Below are 20,922 nucleotides of genomic sequence, written 5' to 3'. Positions count from 1 at the left end.
TTACTTAGGATAATTGATAGAAATTTGGTAAAAATATAAGTAAAATGCAAATTAGACTCTTCAGGAGATAGAAGCTACAAGCAAAATTATGGCAAGAACTAACTGAACTTTCAACAGGAAGGTCTCCAAAGTGGCTTCACATACTCCAAGCCCTTTTTGCTTCAGGAGAGGTTGTTTCTGAGGAGACAGCGAGAGACTGGGAGTCAGTGGGGCTGACTGCACAAAGGCAAAGCTTTTTACGTTCAGACTCTGTCCGGATTTAAAGAACCCTCTCCAGCCTTAAGGCGTACCAAAAATGGAGTATAGCCCACAAAGCCTGTTTGATAAAGACTAGGAGAGAGAACAGTTCACCATCTGCTAATAGTCAATCCTCAAGAGAGAGTTGGGAACAGAATTCAAGAGAATTCTCTATGAGTCTCTTAGCAAAAAAAAGAAAACTTTAATAAAACATATGGCCTATCCTACCCAAGTACTAACAAAATGAAAAAATAAAACAAAACTGCAGTAAAACCTACTAAACCACCAAGGATCTTCTATGACCTATCAATACACTCCTAGGTATATGACCAGAAGAACTGAGAGCAGGAGGGCAAACAAATGTTTACCAGGACAGTCACTGTAGCAACGTTCCCAATTGTCAAAGGGTGAAAGCTACCTGCATGTCCATCAACAGAACAGAAAAACAAAATGTTGTTTGAGTTTACATACATATACACAAAATGAAACCACTGTCATAAAGGAAAATGATGTTGTGATACATGTCACAAAAGGACAATGATTACACGATCCCATTGATGAGGCCGGAAAATGTGGAGAGTAAAGCTATTTAGTGTCTATCAGGTGTAGAAGAGGGATACTGCTCAGGGAAGCACTTTCTGTGAATGGTGGGGGAATAATCTTAAAGTGGACAGTAGTGATGGAGATATATAATCAAAGTCACTGAACTATATATGTAAAAATTGTTAAACTGGCTAATGTTTAATCAATATGCATTTTGTCACAATTAAAAAGCAAAAATACTTCTTGTAGCTTAAAGACAATATGAAGAGAAATGTAAAATGTGTAAAAAAATAAATAGAAAACATCATACATACAAGCAATAAATTGTGTTCTGAGGAAAAATTACCCTTTAAAACCCCAACAGAACTGAAGAGTGAGTACATGAATCAGTCAAGCATCCAAATCAAAATATCTGTAAAAAGACCAAGCCCAAGGAAAGGGGCACATTAGTAAAGAAAAAAACCATAAAACCAACACACAAAATAGTTGTTTTTTTCTGGTAAGAAAACACAGTATCTTTTTTGATAACCAATGCTTAGAGAATACAGAATCAGGAGCTACTTTTAAATGTCAAAATAGTGATATTTTTGTGTTTTTTTCCCTCCCAAGTACCAAATATCAGTGTGTTATTAAGTACATGATTTTAAAGGTCAGTCAATGGTTTTGATTATCCCTCTTTACTGTCTCTAATCATTTCCCCCTGGCATGCCTTATGTCCCAATTCTCTCTTCTCTACTTAGTTCTTATTAACTCCTTGCACTCACAGAGTATCTTCTCCAAAGTAGATAGATCAATCTGCTAAAGAGGAGGACAAATAAGGTGTTGGGTTGCGGAGGGCAGAGCAGCTGTAGTGCGAGAACATCTGTGTGCAAGAGCAGCCAGAGGGAGAGGTCCAGAATCTCCATTGTGGCAGTTATTGAACTTGGACTGGCTAAAACAGTTGATGACACCAGAGTTCAAGGAAGCAAGAATGTAGAAAAATAGTGTCTAATCCTTGTATTTTAATAATTGTTTTAAAATAAAGAGGTTGTGGACATTAAAAAAAAAATTTTTTTTTTTTAAATTTGAATGCCTAGCCAAGCTAGTTGGTTTGCTTTGGAAAATATAATTTGCTGAAATTAATTCCAGGAGACAGAACTAAGAACAATACAAGACACTGAGAAAATGCCACTTACTTAAGGAGCAATGTTTATAAATCGTCAATGGCTGAAATGCTAGAGATAAGCCCCTCAGGCCCAATAATGAGAGTAGCGATACCAGGAGGAGAAGGGAAAGGTGGGGAGAGAAATATATATCTATATATCTTTATCACAATGATCTTTATATAGCCCGCTCCCAGGGGGACAGACAACAGAAAAGTGGGTGAAGGGAGACGTCGGTCAGTGTTAAGACATTAAAAAAATAATAATTTACCAAAAAAAATACACCCCCCCAAAAAGAAAATTTTTTTAAATAAATTATCAGGGGTTCATGAGGGAGGGAGGGAAAAAATGAGGAGCTGATACCAAGGACTTACAAGTAGAAGGAAAATGCTTTGAAAATGATGATGGCAACAAATGTACAAATGTTTTGACACAATGGATGGATGTATGGATTGTGATAAGAGCTGTATGAACCAACAAAATGGTTAAAGAAAACCCCAACCTATTTTAGATTGGGAAAAGCTTCCAATTAATTTTAGCTCGTGTATCAAAACTTCTATGTCTGACCAAGAGTTCACAACAACAAATTATAAAAACTTCTTTTCTATCAATGTAAAAATCTCAAACAAAATATCCGCAAGCAAACTTGACAGCTCATTAAGCGGCATTCTCACATGTAGGAGAACGATTCCTGAAGGGCAAAGCTCCCAAATGCCCAAACCAAAACGCACTACCACTGAGGTGATGCTAAGACTCAGAACAACTCTCTAAAGACAGGGTAGTCCTGACCCCGGGCGTTTCCCAGGTTGCAAACCTTAATGGAAGCAGAAAGCTTTATCTTTCTCGAGAAGCGGCTTGGTGGTTTTCAAACTGCTGACCACTGATTTGACTCCTCTGACTTGGTTTCCAAAAATCTTTAAAGGGAACCCTATTTTCTTTAGTTAATAATATAACCATAATGGCATTAACATGATTACATTCCCAGGACCACCCAGGTCTTTAGCATTGGGTAAAAAGGCTGCTATCACCGCTTACAAAAATGCTGAGCTTGATAGCACTTACGATGCACATAAAGTTTATATTAGTTCTACCTTTTTTTTGTTCCCCAAGTTTCTTGAAGTTCCCTCACAGAAGTAGTCCCTGATTTACAACTGCGCTTTTTTTGGTGCTTCTGATGCAAATCAAATACCTCGTTTTCCTAAAGTTTCCATTATTGTGCTTCCTTTAGTATCAGTATCTTGATATATCTGGTCTTTTGTCTTTGGGGGTTGGAAACATTATATATTAACTTAAAGGCATATTTTAAAAGCAGTACATATTAAGGATCACTGTTGTGGGCTAATGCAAGTTATTAGTTTTAAAAAGTTGAGTACCTAATTATCCACTTGTGATTAAAATGGCAGCATTTGCCCAAGGACAACACTGAGAAGGGTTAGAAATGAAGAAACTACGTAAATAGGAAAGACGGGGCAGATATGGGTTAAGAGAGCTGTTCCTTGGGGAGGTCGCAGCTAATAAGGGGAAACAAAAGGTTTATAATTTTTGAGAGAAAAATGATTATGCTCTGTAAACTTTTATCTAATTCACTAGGGGAAAGGGCCACACACAGGGTACATAGTGTTGTCCACAGGGTTGCTATGAGTGGAACTGACTCGATGGCATGAACACCACCACCACTCATCCTGGATACGTTTTTAATTTGGGGGGGGGGAGGAGTAATTTTTATTTTCTGAAAAGGGGGAAGTATGTCAAATAAGCTTGGGAAACTATGCTATACAGGGTTACCAAGAATATAAATCTATGGGAACAGACAGCCAGATCTTCCTTCTTTCTGTGGAGTGGCTAATGAGGAGTTTGAACTACCAGGGACCTTGCGGTTTTGCAGCCCAAAGCCTACCTGACAGTAGCCCACCATGGCTCCTTAGTTTAGGAGTATAAATGAAAGCCTATGACTAACTACCTTTTAAAAATTAATCAACATCGAGGAGACCAACAATAAGGAACACACAAAACAAACCGCAAATACAGTAGTCTGTAAACTTTATAACATTAAACTCTCTGAAGTCCCCAGGATTTCTCACTACAAGAGAAACCATATTTAGAGAATAAAATAATAAACAAAGACTTTATCTGCTAGTACATACTACTCACCCAGCTTGGAAAATCGGACCAGGTTGGAACTCGCTGGCAGAGGTCGCGGAGAATACGTATGATTATCACACAGGACTGCAGTCCATTTGCTCTAGCCTTGAGAGCAACACACAAACAGCAAGTGAATTAGTCTTTAGAAATAGTGAAAACGTCCCTTGATGAAGAGAAGTTAAAATACCACTGTTGAATGGAAGCTCAGATAAAAATGAAACAAAAACAATCACACTTAAAATTGGATTCAATGAGCTGCCATTTACAGCAGTATTTTATGCCAGGGTTAGTATTTAAAAGCTGGTATTGTAGGTCAAAGTAAACAGGTTATACAAGAATAACATTCCTTGATCCCCTGTGAACTTTGACCTGTGTTCATTTATAACAGTTAACTTAAAAAATAATCTGCCTACATTAGAAATAAAAGAAAAGGTAAAGAGCTAAAAAGTCTGTCTAGAGACTGAAAGGTTAAGGAGATCTGTTTGGTTTCCCGTCTGTGCCTTTGCATGACTGCAAAGTCACTAAACCAAACAGCTGCCTCCTCCCCTTTCACTCCCTGCACTTCTTAACTTAGAGAAAGAGGGGGGAAATCTTAAAACGATACACAAAGCTTTAAACACATATTCCATTATTTAAAGCAAAGTTCATCTGCAGCCTTATGGAATACAATACAGAAACACGAACATGTGATGTTCCTAAATAAGCCAACTTTAAATAGTCACTAAAAATAAAAGTTAAAAAACACCCCAAACTACAAAACACCCCCAAACATAAGTTTATTGTCAAATCAATAGTAACTGCAATATGCAGCTCTTCATACCCAGCTTTCTAGGTTAGCATGTTTTCTGAGATTTAATGTAAAATAGTATCGCTTGGGTGATCTTTGGAAATGTTTAAACACAGTTAAACATATTGTACTCAATGACTCTCTCATAAGGCTACAAGAAAAAAGTAAAATGATGTTCCGAACCTGGAACCACTTAGCGTGGCGTAGAGCAGCCAGAGCGTCAAGGCATTTTTGCCTGTCCAAGACGTCCGGTGGGTCTTTCACCATACCCGAGGTTACATCTAAAATGGATTGAATTGGCAAAATGCAGTGAGGAATGGGTGTTTGACCAGGTGAGCAAGACACTTCCTTTAAAGTAGCATCAGTGTCACATGAGCCATTTGAGAGTTTATTAGCACTTTAATGTACCCAGAGAGCTATTTTCAGCAAATTTACGCAATCTGATAAGAAGATCAAAACAGAAGCCAAGGTCTTAAATTTACTTTCTAATTACAAGACAGAGATTGAAATACTGTATTCAGTAATGTAATATTAATCTCTGAAAAAAGAAATCCCATCGCCAAAATAAAATCTACAGGAAGGATTACTGGACACAGTGCACCAGCACAATGACAAGACAAGAGGGAACACAAAAATCCACCTAGTAAATGAGAATATACAATTAACCACTGAATTTACCGAGTATTCTAAAATGGCCATAGGTTACCACCCTGAGGCAGATATGGCAGAGAACTGATGATAAACATGAAGTGACCAATACATTAACTGTAATACAGCATTGGGCAAAAAAAAGGCATCTCAAAATTAGTCCAATGCTTTCTCTCCCACAAAAGAATTCTAGAGGAAAAGGAAATGCATTTTTATAGCACAAGGTTTTCCAAAGAATGGGTTGAGAGAAATCGCAGGGAAAGTAGAAAAGGACAGTAAGAACTAGCCTGGCTAAAGAGAGAAGTATGAAAGAAAGAAGCAGTAAGCAAAATGCTATAATGGTAAGTAATATGTAGGGTCTTTCAAGTTATACACAACAGATTTGAATTGGATCACAGTATTAAAAACATAAATGAGTTACACACACTTAAGAAGAAAACATGGACCTACGCTAAAGTTTCCATTGATAAAAGTAGTTGGGAGAGTCAGTTTTATATTCATCCAAACATATCTATAAAATTTGAATACAATGAATAACAAATTTGCTAATTAAACTACTAACAAGTAAACAGCAACTAATCCCATCTAATTCATAGTTCTCGGTGATTATAATGAATGTTTTTCTTAAAATAGTAAAAGGGCCTACTAGGCAAGCAATCTACAGAAAGAGCTGGCCCCGGCTAACCAGCATCAAAGTAATGGGCTACTTAGAGTACAGTTTAATCCATCATTGAGGGCATCCTGTGAGGATTAAGTAAATGAGGAGAAGTATATGAAGTTTTTTTAAACTTCAAGAAGATTTGGTTTCACAACACTAGTTCAAACTCAAAGGAAATCAACTGATCCTAGTTTATATGAGCCTTCAGAAGTCTTAATAAATGCTTGACATACTTGAGGAAATGGCATGTTAAACCTGATAAGGAATTCAAATCCTGGTTTAGGCTTTCTCCAGTTCTTACTCCTCAATCAGATGGGCACAAAATTTTAAAACATGTATTAAGAGCAAGATTTCCCTTTATTCATTTTTTAAGAGCAAGATTTAACAAAATCATTAAACCAATAAAAGGCCCATAATCCACTACGTGGGAATTTGAGAATGAACACTGAAATCTCGGTGCTAAAAGGAACTATCAACAAAAAAATCTTATTAACAAGCAATCTCCAAATCCATTCAAGATCAACTATTGAACCCCAGAAATAACTTGAACCTCAGAAGTGGACTATTTTAAGATAAAGAAAAAGGGCACAGGAAAGCAGAGCTGATTGAGAAAGTTAATGAGAAAGAGAGAGAGAAAACACTCCCAATACTAAGCCCACACCCAAAACAGGGCCTACCGAATGAACTGACTGACAGTCCTCTTTCCATCTTCCTTATTCATTTGCTAACGGGAGAATGCAAATAGGTGACAATATGCAATCTCTTTCTAAAGTTTCTGATTTTCTAATGTTAATTCAAGGTTTTAACCATCTCTTCCAATATATGTAGTTTTTGGTTTCCTTTTGACACACGTATTCACAAAACTTTGGAAATTTTAATGATACAAGTTCAAAGATGCCAAGACACCTATTGCAATTTAAAATCAAAATTAGAGCTGTAAACAGAACATTTCTGTTAAATTTAGTGTGTGGATTTTTGCACTCATTTTTTAATTTCAAGTAGATTAACCCCTTAGATATATCAGGCTAAAATCATACTTATTGCCTAACACCCAGTTAACAAAACAAAACAAAAATTGGTTAATTTATAAGAACAAAGTGTAAATTCTTACCCTATAGGAATGTATTTCATATGTTTAAGGGGTTAATCACCAGTTAGAAGACATGCTGTGTCCACACTATTTTATGATGAAACATTAATGGGCATATATTAATTGAACATGGTTATGTAAAATATATAATCCACCCAACCATTTAAAAACTAGTGTGAACACTGCTTAATTTAGAAGAGACAAGGACAAAACAAACAAAACAGCCACACAAAAGGACAACAAATGCCAGACTCTGCTTCCAAAATCCCTCCTTAAATCAAATGGCAGGTGTGACACTGAGCTTTTGAAAACCTTGGTCAAAAATCCTTCCGATGTATTGGCAGCAACCCCTGACAGGAATCAATCCCCTCTGCTAGAAGGCTTTGGACCGGGTCTGATAAGCTATAGACAGAAAAAAAGATACAATACTTGACTTGCTGCAGAAAAAGATCCTGTAGCAAGGGTTAGCGCCTGTTGAACATTTCAAGCTTAGTCAATTAAATGTATGCTAAATACTTAACTGTCAAACACAGTACCAAAACACAGATTTGTCATGCGTTTAACAGTTATTTCTGCAATTTAATCATTCCTATAAAAATCATTTTTGGTATTAAACAGGACCCATTTTGTATTAAAGAGGCTATCATGCTATGCGCAAGTCACAAGTCTCGATTGGCAACAGTTCTTCCGGCAAAGCCTTCCTTACCCCCTGTGCTAACTTCCCAAAGCAAGCTATAGTAGTAGGCTTTCAATGATTTTAAGACACAGAGCACCGGGAGCTGCAGTGAGAGGGAATACATACCGTTATTCTGCAGCAAGAAAGAAGCAACTCTTCATAATGAAACCAATACTGGTTTGCTGCAGTTAGCTGCAGCGAGGACCACTACCAATGTTCCTGTACTTTTTGCACATCCAGCTTTTCAGCTCAGTGTCTTGAAGTGGAATCTTTCCATTTTGGACTGGTCATTTCCCTTTCATAGTACTTATGAAATTCAGAATCACCCTAACTCAAGTTGGGTCAGACAAAAATGTAATTTTGTTTCCTTTAGAAGGGCTAGGTTATGAAGAATCCACTATAAACATGATAGCACTAACTGTACACTTTTGCAACATAGTAAAATGGCTTCAACAAATAGAAATTCAATTAACCCTAAATATAATTGGACAAAATGTGCTCTTAAAGTCAAATGGCTTTATGTAGTAAATCCCCTGAGTGGAAAGTCCTTCTCAAATCCTAAGCAGAAAGTCATACACTGCATCTGACTTGACCAGACTGACTCAGGAACTGCTTTTCCAGCAACATCCAAGGTCAGACCTTGAGTTGAAACTCATGCTCACATAAAAGATCCTTTACACAGAACTCACTTATCTTGTAAGATGTAAAGCTTAAGTGAAATAGTGGAGTACATACAAAGTATACAAGATTACGGATGTCCCCGAGTAATTATTTTTGTAAAACGTTCTTTCCCTGGGTTGTGGAAATCCCAGTGCCTTAAAAAAAAATTGTTTTGCTGTAAGGTAACAAATTTAAAGGAGCAGAATTGGGAGTCCACTGAAGCTATGTCACAGGAATAAATTTAATATTCATCATACAGTATCCTTTTATCACTCTGTATTGACAAGAAAGATTAGTGTACACTCTAACTCCATACGCAACATGTTAAGATGCATGAATACAACATGAAAGGAAACAAAGTAAATTTTATCTGACCCATAAAACAGAACCAATATACTGCAGACACTGATCATGCTTTTTGGCTTAAAAGCTTTTGAAGCTTTGAAAATGTTACAGAACAGTCCCTAAAGCAACATTGCTGGCACCAGGATTTCATATTCTACAATTGTAAATTACGCTGAACAACCATTAATTGTATGAAAAACCAACTATACCACATATTATTTCAGCATCTCTAGTACAATGGTAGGGTCATCAAATGGCCCAATCTGCATGTGGTAGGATGCTTGGCATTGATGAAAGCACTCCAAACCAAAGGATAACCTCAGAGAACTAGAAATAGTTATCACTGGATAATCCAAATCCATGTTTATATACACCAGAATGCCTTTTAATATTAAGTGTTATATTCAACCAAATTTGCTTTTGAAACACTTCAATTTTTGGGTAGATTAAGGTAAAAGAAAGAACTTCTTAGTAGAAATTAAGGCCCCTCACTAGTAATATTTCTTTAATTTTAATGTGCCGACTATGCTGCCAAAAAGAATTTTGAATTTATTTTCCCAGAAATCTGAGGTTAGCAAGAAAAGAAAAAAAAAATCAAAAATCAATTATACTGTGAGTGTCTTATGTAAAAATACAAAGAAAGCATTTACTTATTAGGGAATTATCTTAAGAGAAACTGGATGCTAAAAGTGAAAACTAGCAAATTCATGTGTAATGCCAGCATGTTGCCTTCTAGGGCGTAATGCCATCTTACAGAGTAGGTAAATGAATGAAACTAGTTAACAGAAAGTTGAATGGTTAGTAGATTTCCAACCTCCTTCCCTCATGTTCTCTTCTCGAATAATTGGAGATGTCAGGGTGATAGTGACTTGCATTTTGGGTTCCACACATGAATTCAAAATGATTGCCGCTTCAGTCACAGCACATTTTATGTCATACTTCTCAGGACTGATAACCTATGCAACGAAGAGTACAAGAATTAGCTGGACCGTTTCCCTTATCAGACAAAGCCGTTTCATCACAGTTCTTTCACTTTCTCAATCCATTAACCGCTATCATAACTCTTCTATAAAAATTAGATACTTCAAGAGGCTGGGCCATAAATATACATGGTAATTCTTATACTTCCTTACCTTTAGAATTTGTTGTTCGTTAATATTTACCATTGCATTATATGAGTTATTTGCATATGTATAGATTTCTCTTAGATAACAAACTACTGAGTAAAAGAAATATTACTGAATTTATCACTGTATCTTCACACAGCATGTGATTTTAAGTATTTATGTATTTGCAAAATTTGAGTAAGAATGAAATAGGTCCATAACCTGCCAGGGGCCATGTTTTGCCTACTACACCACTCACTGTATGTTCTCTGCAATTTTAATAGATCTACAACGTCTCCTGGTTAATAGCAAAGAGGCCCTAGGATTCTCTGAGATTTGACAGACATGTGAAAAGGCTCAGTTTATACAGAAGAAATGAAGACTCTACAGAAATTAGACTAATTCTAGCTCTGTGTTTGGACTAGCAATGTGAAGATCAGCAAATCAACCTCCTCTGTGCCTGTTTTTGTAAAAAGGGAGAGGGTAATTGCACCTAGGCTAGAGAGCTGTTGGAGGATTCAATGAATTAGCTCTATAAAAACCAGTGTCTGGCACACTAAGCCAAAATCCATGGTCTTTGAAATGTAACAGGCTCATCAGGACCCTACAGGGTAATGCACAAATGCTCCAAAGCGAACAGTCTCTTCCTCCCAGAGTGTGATAGTAAGTCTAAACTGCTGACTTTGTAGTTAGCAGCCCAACAACACTGAACCCACAGTGCCATGATGCCTTTAGTAGCACACAGAACTACGGAATTATGATTATGAATTAATTTTTTGATGACTCACTTATCTAATAAAAAGATTCCGTTAGAATAAAATACCTACTGTTTGGCAGTTCTAGTAACCACTACACTTAACTTCTGGCAAATGCCAAGATTCTTCTAATGCCCCAAACCTTTTATTCTCCCTGCTTACTGCCTTTAGCAGCCTCACCAGAGGGGCAGGAAGCAGACTCACAAAGCTAACCCTGCTGTATCCTAATACCGTATTTTCTAAAACAAAGAACTTAACACAACTCGTGACGTCGAAAGCAAAGAAGAGTAAGTGGCAGAGCTGTGAGAACTTGAGTTTAACAGCACGCTTAACTGCCACGTTTGCTACCAGTGTTCTGCTATGTCCAGCTACCAGTCTCCGTCATTACTGCAGAATTTGCCAATCCTTGGATTTAGAATGCCTATTTATATTCTGGGTTTTGAAACACATTCTATACCTAGAAATATTCAAGGAATCATTATTTCAAATCTCATTTGGATCAAGTGAACTTTATAAAAGAAATATTTGTTGTTGCAGAACAGTAAGAAACACTCCATTAATTAGCTACTACCATGTTTTGCTGGCTGAACACAAAAAATAAAGCCAGCCACAAGGAACATGCAGAAAAAATAAAGAATAGGACAAGTAGTACATATGCAATAATATTACATTTTGAAATAAATTGGGAAGATGATTTCATGCCATCTACTAAGACTACAAAGCCTAAGGCAATAAAGAAATTACTTCGACCACTTTGTACAAGTAAAAAAAAAAAAAAAAAAATCAAAGCAAAATAACAAAAAAACAGTAACAAGAACAAAATTCATTATGAAAATCAGGTCAATATTTTAAAGGACTGGTTTACATTTAAACGAAAGCACAGCTAGTCCTGCTAAAAAACAGACAAGGGGTAAAAATGAACATTTTCACAATACTTACAGCAAGCTGTTTGGGTAGGTTTTCTGCAATACGGCTTAGTAATGACTTTGAAGGTTTCTCTGAGCACAGCAAAACAAGGTTGACATTTCTATCTCCTCGGAGAAGTAATCCTTTTGCCAACACGCCTACTCGCAAAACTCCTTTCAAAGCTCTGCAGTGAAGTCAAATTATAATAGGACATTTTTCTTTCTCAGTCAGAATCATGAGAAACCTACTAAACACGTAACAGTACTATTACAATTTCAAATACTACAGTGGAAAATCTTAAATAAAAAAATCTGCTATTGAATAGTTATTTACAAAAGATCAATGTATATAAAAAACCACAACTGAAATGCATTCAGTGCTTACAGGATTTCTGAATTACACCTCAGGGTAAGAAATCTACACAGGTAAGTAAGTGCTCATGGTGACAACTACAAAAGACATGAACATTTCTGTTTCTCACTTTGCAAACTCAACCAGGGTCCTGTCAAATATAATACAAAAATATTTCTAAGTGGTAAAGGGAAAATGACAGGGAACAGAGATCACAATGCAAACTTGCTGTGAAAGATAATGCCAAAGCCCAGTTGTGCTTACACTCTATGGTCAGTCCTTCAAGGGAAAAGCAGCCAAGAAAACAAAAACCTGTGGCGCAGGTGACAAATACGATAAAATTTTTTTAAAAAGCAGCTAACTGCAATGAGAAGGTACAAGGACTTGAACTCAGATAGTTTTCAATATATTATATAAAATGAGGACGATGTAAAGATGAGATATTGTACACGAATGCTATTACAGCAAGATATAACTAAATACAAAAATATCTAGTGCAAGCCTATATATGACATGCCAACTCACATCAAAGAGTGCTTAGTCTGTAAAATCGTTCTTTCTTACACGTCTAAGGACTCAAATGCAAGGAACAATGAAAAGCAAATCTAAAACACACCTGTCCTTACCGCCCTCTTTTTTATCATCTCCCTCCTTGTTTTTGCTTTTTTCGTGCTCAGACAAGCTGTCTGAAACAAGCTTTAAGGCGCGCTCAGTGATAGAAACAATTTTCTGAACTGCCTGTAACTCTTCTTCGGTGGGATAAATAGTCGCATGCTTGGTCATCACATAACGGTCATCAGATGAGTCAGGGCGACGCAAAGGCTACAGAGGAAGAAAAGCTGTTACTAAACTTAAAAAAAAAGGACTCAGGAGCAGAATAGTTTCACCTATGCCTATTTTTCTATCTTTTCAATAAAAAGTCAATTATGCAAAATGTTCACATGTAACAATTTTCTCCTTTTTAGTAAAAATGAAAATGCAAACTATGAAAAGTTAAAACATCAAAACTATACCCCTTCAAGGGGGGTACCCCCCCAATTCCGGTTTTTTCCTTCAAATTTATATATTTAAAATTTTTTACAAAACAATCTTATCAAAAAACAAAACAAAACAAAACAACCTTGTCACCTTCAAAGTATTCTCCATTACACTTAATAAGTTTGTCAAATCTACTATTCCATTCTTGGAGAGACATGTTTCACACCCATCTGTTGGGATGACTGACAGCACCTCCCTCATTTTTCCTTCACCTCTTCTGTGGTCAAATCACTGTCCTTTCATGTCCTTCCTCATTTACGGAAACAAAAGAAAATCGCACGGAGTGATGTCAGGTGAGTAAGGTATGTGGAACAAGAGAAGCATGCTGTTTTTTTGCCCAAAACTGGCACAACGGAGAAGGCTGCGTGAGTAGGTGCACTGTCGTGGTGGTCAGTTCCCCGTCTGCCACAAATCAGGCCTTTTTTGCTAAACCGTTATGCAATATTTTCAGAATTTCTAAATAGAATGCCTGATTAACAGTCTGACCTGGTGGAATGAACTTGAAATACACTATCCTCACCACCCCCAATCAAAAAATCAAATGAGCATGGTCTTGATCTTTGATTTCACTTGACGAACTTTTTGTCGGCAAGGTGATGATGGCATCTTCTATTGGCTTGATTGATGTTTGCTTTCCGGTCATGTCTTGTCACTGGTCACTTGTCACCTTGGAAAAAAATGTCTCAGTCGCGTCTTAATTGTTCTTTGAAAGCAGGGCATGTTTCCCACTCTATGCTCCTTTTCCTGGTTAGTCAGAATCTGAGTCACAAATTTCACAGTGACCCATCTTTTTCCCAAATCTTCCATTAAAATTCGCTGAACTGAGCTCCATGATAGCCCAGATAACTTCCCCATCTCTTCAATGGCCCATCGTCAGTCTTTGAACACAAATGCATGAATTTTGTTGACATTTTTGTCCATTCGGGAAGTTGAGGGACATCAAGAACAAGGTTGTCATATCAATCAACATTTCACTTTTTTTTTTTGAAAGAAGGAAACCACTCATACACTTGAGTTTTTCACATAGGGTTCTCCCTGTAAGCTGTGTTCAACATCACAAGTTTTCTGCAGCCCGAGCAGGAAACAAAATTTCAGTCATACTTTGTTCTTTTAAATTGGCCATAACAAAAAACCGAGATTCTAGTCGAACTGCTTTTATGAGAAAACTCCTTGTAACTGGAGATCCTTCCCACTAGGCTAGTGATGTCACTGGGTGCACTAACTCAGACTGAGTTGCTCTATGCTTGCCAAGCGGGAAAAATGCATACAACGTAAGTTCCGCTCCACCCAGCACAACTCTGGGGTATTTTTTTTGGTACTCCCCTCATAGGCCTACTATGCCTCACAATGGGCAAAACTAAAACATATGAAACCTATAGCTACGGAAATGCTTTTGATTTCAATTCTAAGCCAGTGTGATTCTGAATTTGTGTTCAGTAACTCAAATTTTACACTTGTCAAGGTGCTGTGCAAAAACCAGTTAGAGAATAGGTTTTGGGTATGCCACTGTCTTAAATTGCTCTCTAGAACACAAAACCAATGCAAAACCCTCTTTCGTCTTACTGTCTGTACTCATGTCAGTGACTGCGCATACCCCAGAAATGGCTCTCCTTTTCCACAGCTTCACGAGAACACACATTCTTGGGCTGGAGGGCTTTTCCAGTCTTCCCTACACCTGGGGTGCTCATCTTCAACCATTTACCTACGCCTCATACTTTACAATAAAGAAGGTTTTATATAGTCAAGAGTTTAGATGAGTTTAGTATAGATCACTGGTAATTGTAAAATTAAAAGAATTTTGAAACCTTAAATACTTTTTAGCCTTTGTTGATCTAGGGGTCAACAGATACAAGAGCAGCTCTTTGTGGAAGAACAATTGGGAACAAAAGTACTGCTCTTATTTAGCTTATAGTGAAAACAAGACAGATTTATTTAAACACCTATAGTAAAAGAAGGGAATGTTTTATGTCACATCAAAAACTACTACGAGGTTATAAAGTCTAAGCCTTGAACCTCTAATCACTGCTTGCCAATTCGGCCGCAGCTTTCAACTGTTCACCCGCATGCAGACAGAGTGACACTCACTGCAGGCCCCTGTGGTTGAGGAGGCATGCCTGGTCGGACTCCGAGAAGGCCTAGTGGGCCTGGAGGACCATGAGGATAGCCTCCATCGGGCATTCGACGGCGATCATCCCAATGATGCTGCTCCTCCTCCATCCTCCTCCAATACATGTCCTCTTCGTAACGTCTGAAATCCAGAATGACATTACAAATGTGTGAGGAAACTGACAACTAAAGAATTTACATCACTAACAAACATAGCAAACATTTTTTTCTGAAAAAACAAACAAACAAAAAAAACACAATTTCTTCATATTGCACCTGCTTGACACATTTTCATTTGGAAATGGAAGTGGAAGATGAGAAAATAAAGAAAAGTAGAACAAAATCTCACTCCTTAAGGACAAAGTAGAAAGAATAGGCAGCAGAAACCTCTTCTTCTGTGGACTGGAAACTCAAACTGCTAGAGGAGCCAAACCAGTAAAGCAGGCAAGTGAAAGCCTCAATGCGCATAGGAGACATTTAGAACTTTTCATGTCTCCACTTCCCTTCCCTAGTGAGCTCACTTCTACTTATGCCTTAGAACCCAGTGCATTCTATAGGTTGAACTTATTCCATTTCTAAATGTATAATAAAGGCACAGTTAAGATATAAGGGAAAAACAACAGTACAGGCACAGCGACAAGGAGGCAACAACTACGGTGAAGTAGAAAGCAAATGCCTTGACTAAAGCCAACAGCTGTTACCATCTCCTACTAACTTCTGCCGTAAGAAACAAGCTCCAGTGCCACAAACTGGCCATCCTGAAATGGGCACTCACGATCTACTATGCTGGAATGACATATGAACAGTGTCAGAAGCATCTTAGTCTTTAAAGTGACATCTCTGACCCACCCCCCCTTTATTTTTATTTGTCTTCTTAAAACAAATTTTCCTTGCTATCAGCTCCCAGTCCTCTCTTCCGGTCATTACTCCTGTTACTGTCTCAAGAGTTATCTATCTTGGCTTTCATGCATCATACAATCTTAATTATACAAATGAAGTTACAGAGGCCTAATAAGATTAGCTAGGTAAAACAAAGACCATAACAATAAGGGGAGGAAATATTAAACAGCTAGAGGATAGTTATGTTTTTCATCTCTGCTTTTTAACAAGGACTTCTGCAACAGATTTCCTCAATATACCATGTCATTTGATTTCTTGACTGCGTCGCTTCCACAGATGCTTACTGTAGATCCAAGTAAAAGTGACTTTAATCTTTCTGCCATTGATCATGTTGTTGTTTACTGATCCAATTGTGAAGAATTTTTATTTTTGTAATGTTGAAGTTTAATCCATGCTGTAGGATATAGTCAGCAAATGCTTCAAGTCTTCTTTACTTCCAGCAAGCAAGGTCGTATCATCTGCATGTAACAAGCTGTTAATGAATCATCTTAACCCGGTGCTGCGTTTGTTCAAGTCCAGCTTCTTGGATTATTTACTCAAGATACCTTTTAAGTAGTATGGTGAAAAGATACAACCCCAATGCAGTATGTTTGATCCCTTGACTATTGGTTCCATGAGGATTGTTTGTGGATCCACAGAAGATGGGATCTTTGACTACTTCAAACTTTTCTCTATCATGATGTTACCTATTGGGTTTTCTTTACTTTTGAGTTGTAATTCATGTTGAAGTCTGCTATCCTTGATCTTCATCAAGTATTTCAAGTCTTCCTCGCTTTCAGTAGGCAAGTGTGTCATCCATGTATTGCAGGTTGTTAATCAACTTTCCTCTAAGCCTGAAGCTGTGTGTTCTTTTTCATATAACCACCATAAATCAACAAAGTTAAGTGGTAAGGTCTTCCATGTAGATGTATTAATAGTATTCTGTCACTGATAGCACTGTACTTCAGAACAGATCATGCCATTCCTTTCAATCTATCATTCCCAGCATAGCAGACCATGATTACCCAAGCCAAAATGGACAGCTCACTAATGCCTAGGCCATCAATCTTCAAGTGTTTGATGTCATTTTTGACACTTTCTTAATTCATACTTCATATAGGCCATGTGCAATTATTAATGGATGTTTTCAGTTGTTTCTTCTGAGCTGTGCCACACCAACCAACAGAAGTCCCACAAGCTTTTCTTTATCTATGTCATTTAAGTCAACTTGACTTTGAGAAGGTAGCGCTTCTTCCCAATCGTGTTTTCTGTCTTCCAACATGAGAGGCTCATGTTCTCTATTACATGGTTTCAGTGGCTAATGATTCAGAAATGGACCACCATTTCCTTCTCCCTAGTCTTTGTTTTGTACTTATTAATATTAATATTTTATACTTAACAATATTTCAAGATACAGTTAAGTAGAATGTTAAATTTCTAAGTTATACTATCAAAATGACAGATATAATCCATGTAAGCAAAAACACTTTGGATTCACCCAAAATTACTAAAAGGATAAACAGCCCTGGGACCTACTTAAGAGAACCATTGCCTTTTATCTCCAGTACAGGCAGATACAAGTATCCATCAATTAAACATTTCTGGGATCTTATAAGCAACCAATCATGATTGATGCACAAAAAACAAACTCAAGGATAGTCATTATTAGTAGGAAACAGTGGAACTGTCTACCAACCTGGTACTTGGTATAAAGAAAATTTTACATTGACAAGAGTGTAATCCTGCCATAAAAATTATGATAAAATTATTCTAACCAAATTAAGTTAAATATGTAAATTAAATAGTATCTTATAAAATGTTTACTTTTCAAAAACTGTATTAAAACACTTGTAAAGGGGGAGAAGGGGGAGAATAGGGGAACCTATCATAAGGTTGGATATATAGCCCAACCCCCAGGAAGACGAATAACAGAAATGTGGGTGAAGGGAGACAACGGACAGTGTAAGACACAAAACAACAACAATAATATATAATCGATCAAGGATTCACGTGGGTGGGAGGATAGGGGAGGGAGGGAGAAAAAAGAAGAGCTGATACCAAGGGCTCAAGTAGAAAGAAAAAGGCTCGGAAATGTTGATGGCAACATATGTACAAGTGTGCTTAATACAACTGAATGATGGACTGTTATTAAGTTTCCTAAGAGTGCCCCAGCAAAATGATTAATAAAAAAATAAAACACTTGTACACAAATGTTCACAGCAGCACTATTCATAACATCCAGAGAGTTGAGCCAACCTATACAAGTGATCCATGGAAAAATAAACATCATATTTTATACAATGGGTTATTATTCAGACAAAAGGATGAAATATTGATTATGTTACAACAGATAAACCTTGAAAACATGCTATGTAAATATAGCGAGATACAAAAGACACACAAATACTTCATGATCCCATTCAAATAAATATTCAGAATATGTTAACATTTGAAGACAGAAAGTAGATTTGAGTTGCCTAGGGCTGGAGTGAGGGATTAGTGAAAAATGGAAGTGCCTTGTATGTTTGGAGTTTTGCTCACACAGAGAAAATTGTTCTAAACCTGATCATGGTGATGGTGCACAATTCTATGAGTATCAACAAAACATCAAATTAACAATTTAAAAATATGTGAAGTATAGCTCGCTGAAACACACACACACACACACACACACACACACACCCTTACAAACACATTAGTTTAAGAACCTATCAAATCTTATATCAGGATATGTTAAGCAGGTAACTACTACATGCTCTATTTTGGTTATTATTAAAGGAGGCATTATTTATTTATAACCCCCCCCACATATATAAGATGCCATTACAACATACTCCTAAAGCAAGGCCACAACCACTTACTAGAACCATCAACATGGGTCAGAACTGAGCCAAAGGCTTGGTTATGGATTACTATTAGTATGCTATTTGGCAAGTTAGAGATGTTACCTCATTTCCATTCTCCAGCGTTCCTCCTCTTCTCGTCTTCGCCAATACTCCTCCTTCTGCATTTGCTTCCTCATTTTCTCTTCTTGGATCTTTCTTGCTCGAATACTGGGCTTTACTTCTACTTGCAAATCTGGATTTACTTTTTTCTGTTAATGTAGATAAGACATTGAAAAAACAAGCAGTCCTCAACAATCTATACTTAGTTTTAAATTTTAAAAATTCAGTTCCACATATTCTTTTATCGTAAAATTCAAGTTACAATTGAATGGAGGAAAGGATTCAGGATTAGTGAAAATGGTTAGTAACCCAAGTTTAATTCATGATCTTTGACAGGTTATGGGGAACGATACTGCTACAAGAATTTGTATGAGCTGTAAATATATCCACGTGTTTATAGAGCAAAGGGGGGAGCACGTAAGGATCTGAACTACAACCAAATACCTTGAGAAAATAAATCACTGGACGTGGAGGCTTAAGAACATGGGTGTGGGGTCAACTAAGGTCAATCGGCCTAACCGTCTTAAACAGGGGTTCGCAAACTTTTTAAACAGGGGGCCAGTTCACTGATCCTCAGACCTGTTGGAGGGCCGGACTATAGTTTTAAAAAAACTATGAACAAATTCCTATGCACACTGTACATAACTTATTTTGAAGTGAAAATAACAAATGGAGGCAAAAGCACCCGGCGGGCCTTAGTGGGCCGCATGTGGCCCGCGGGCTGTAGTTTGAGGACGCCTGGTCTAGAAAGACAAAGCTCTAAATCCTACTTTAGAAGCAGCCATCTAAAATACAACTCTTCCTTTCTTCTCGTCCAGATTAAAGAAGAGTAATGAAAACGAAAGAAGCATGGAAATAACTTATCCAAAGCACTAATGAGCCACACAGATGGTACGTCGCTATCACTGCTCACCACACTGAAAGGGAGGCACAAGAGACTTGAATGTAAGTGGCAGAAAATTTAGACTCTTGAAATAATAAAAAAGACCATGCTTCTTGGCCTTACAGAATCTGATGGTTCTCTCAGGACTATGGCCTGGAACTGAACTCACTCCAGTGGCTCAAGCAACAGAAAGGCCCCTATAGGGTGAACATTAATACTAGGTGGTATGCACTCTTTAGAGCATCCAGCAAGATGACACCAGGAGGGCAGCATTTGACCAGGGATCAAGTTCCAAAGGCAGGAAGGGATATGAAAGAAGGACAAATGCCAACATAGGAAGGAAGTGAAAAGAGTGCTTTACATTTTGGGAACTCCAATTAAAGCCTCAAAATAAAATGTCTGTGACTTCAATGGAAAACCAATTTGCCCAGGAAACTGTCCCTCAAATGTCTTAAAAAAAAAAAAAGTAAATATGTTTCCACATTTAGAAATACACAGGGGAGCTTCAAAAAGTTCCTTTAAAATTCTCTCTTCTTTTAACTCCACCTTCCTATGGACTTTTTGAAGCCTCTGCTATAGAAAGTATTTAGTGCTCACCAATAAAAAGGCATCTGCAATCACACGCTGATAGCTCATTTTCCCCGTACAAGCTTAACAAACATTTTTAAATGCCTAAGTTGCAAGAATAAAAAGGTTTAACATCATCTAGCAGTACTGCTTTTTAACAAGATTTATATTTTATATTTCTATATATTTAGAAAATAGTGTATGTGTTCTACATAATTAAAAGCTTTATATATAATATTTAGATTTGATTTAACAACGGAAATGTTTTCAGTGAAAAGCTCTTATGGTTAAGAAAAATGCCAGGATTGTCTAGCTTATCAACTCATCTTAAATTTAATTTTAGTGAAGATTCTACCAAGATCACAGCAGACTTGGCATGTCTTTCAAAAACACCATTGCCAAGCAGCTACTTTTTTCCATCCCGCCTACTCTTGTGACCCCTTCATAAATTATAAATT

At 37.2% G+C, this 20,922-nt stretch overlaps 1 protein-coding gene across 1 annotated transcript in view; it reads right to left on the bottom strand.

The window, feature by feature from the left end:
• ZFR (zinc finger RNA binding protein) overlaps positions 1–20,922 on the bottom strand; it is a 51,104-nt gene that overhangs the window by 5,182 nt on the left and 25,000 nt on the right. The window contains exons 10-16 of the mRNA XM_045285267.1: positions 19,018–19,163; positions 15,170–15,332; positions 12,663–12,868; positions 11,729–11,879; positions 9,743–9,884; positions 5,035–5,132; positions 4,074–4,169 (exon numbers count right to left, since the gene is read on the bottom strand). Coding sequence (XP_045141202.1) covers positions 4,074–4,169; positions 5,035–5,132; positions 9,743–9,884; positions 11,729–11,879; positions 12,663–12,868; positions 15,170–15,332; positions 19,018–19,163 — 1,002 coding nt within the window. The remainder of the gene's footprint in view (positions 1–4,073; positions 4,170–5,034; positions 5,133–9,742; positions 9,885–11,728; positions 11,880–12,662; positions 12,869–15,169; positions 15,333–19,017; positions 19,164–20,922) is intronic.

Source organism: Echinops telfairi, unplaced genomic scaffold, assembly GCF_000313985.2.
Source record: "Echinops telfairi isolate 266 unplaced genomic scaffold, ASM31398v2 ScPeMD7_7469;HRSCAF=8507_1, whole genome shotgun sequence".
NCBI lineage: Eukaryota > Metazoa > Chordata > Mammalia > Afrosoricida > Tenrecidae > Echinops > Echinops telfairi.
This window is presented reverse-complemented; position numbering and strand designations above follow the sequence as displayed.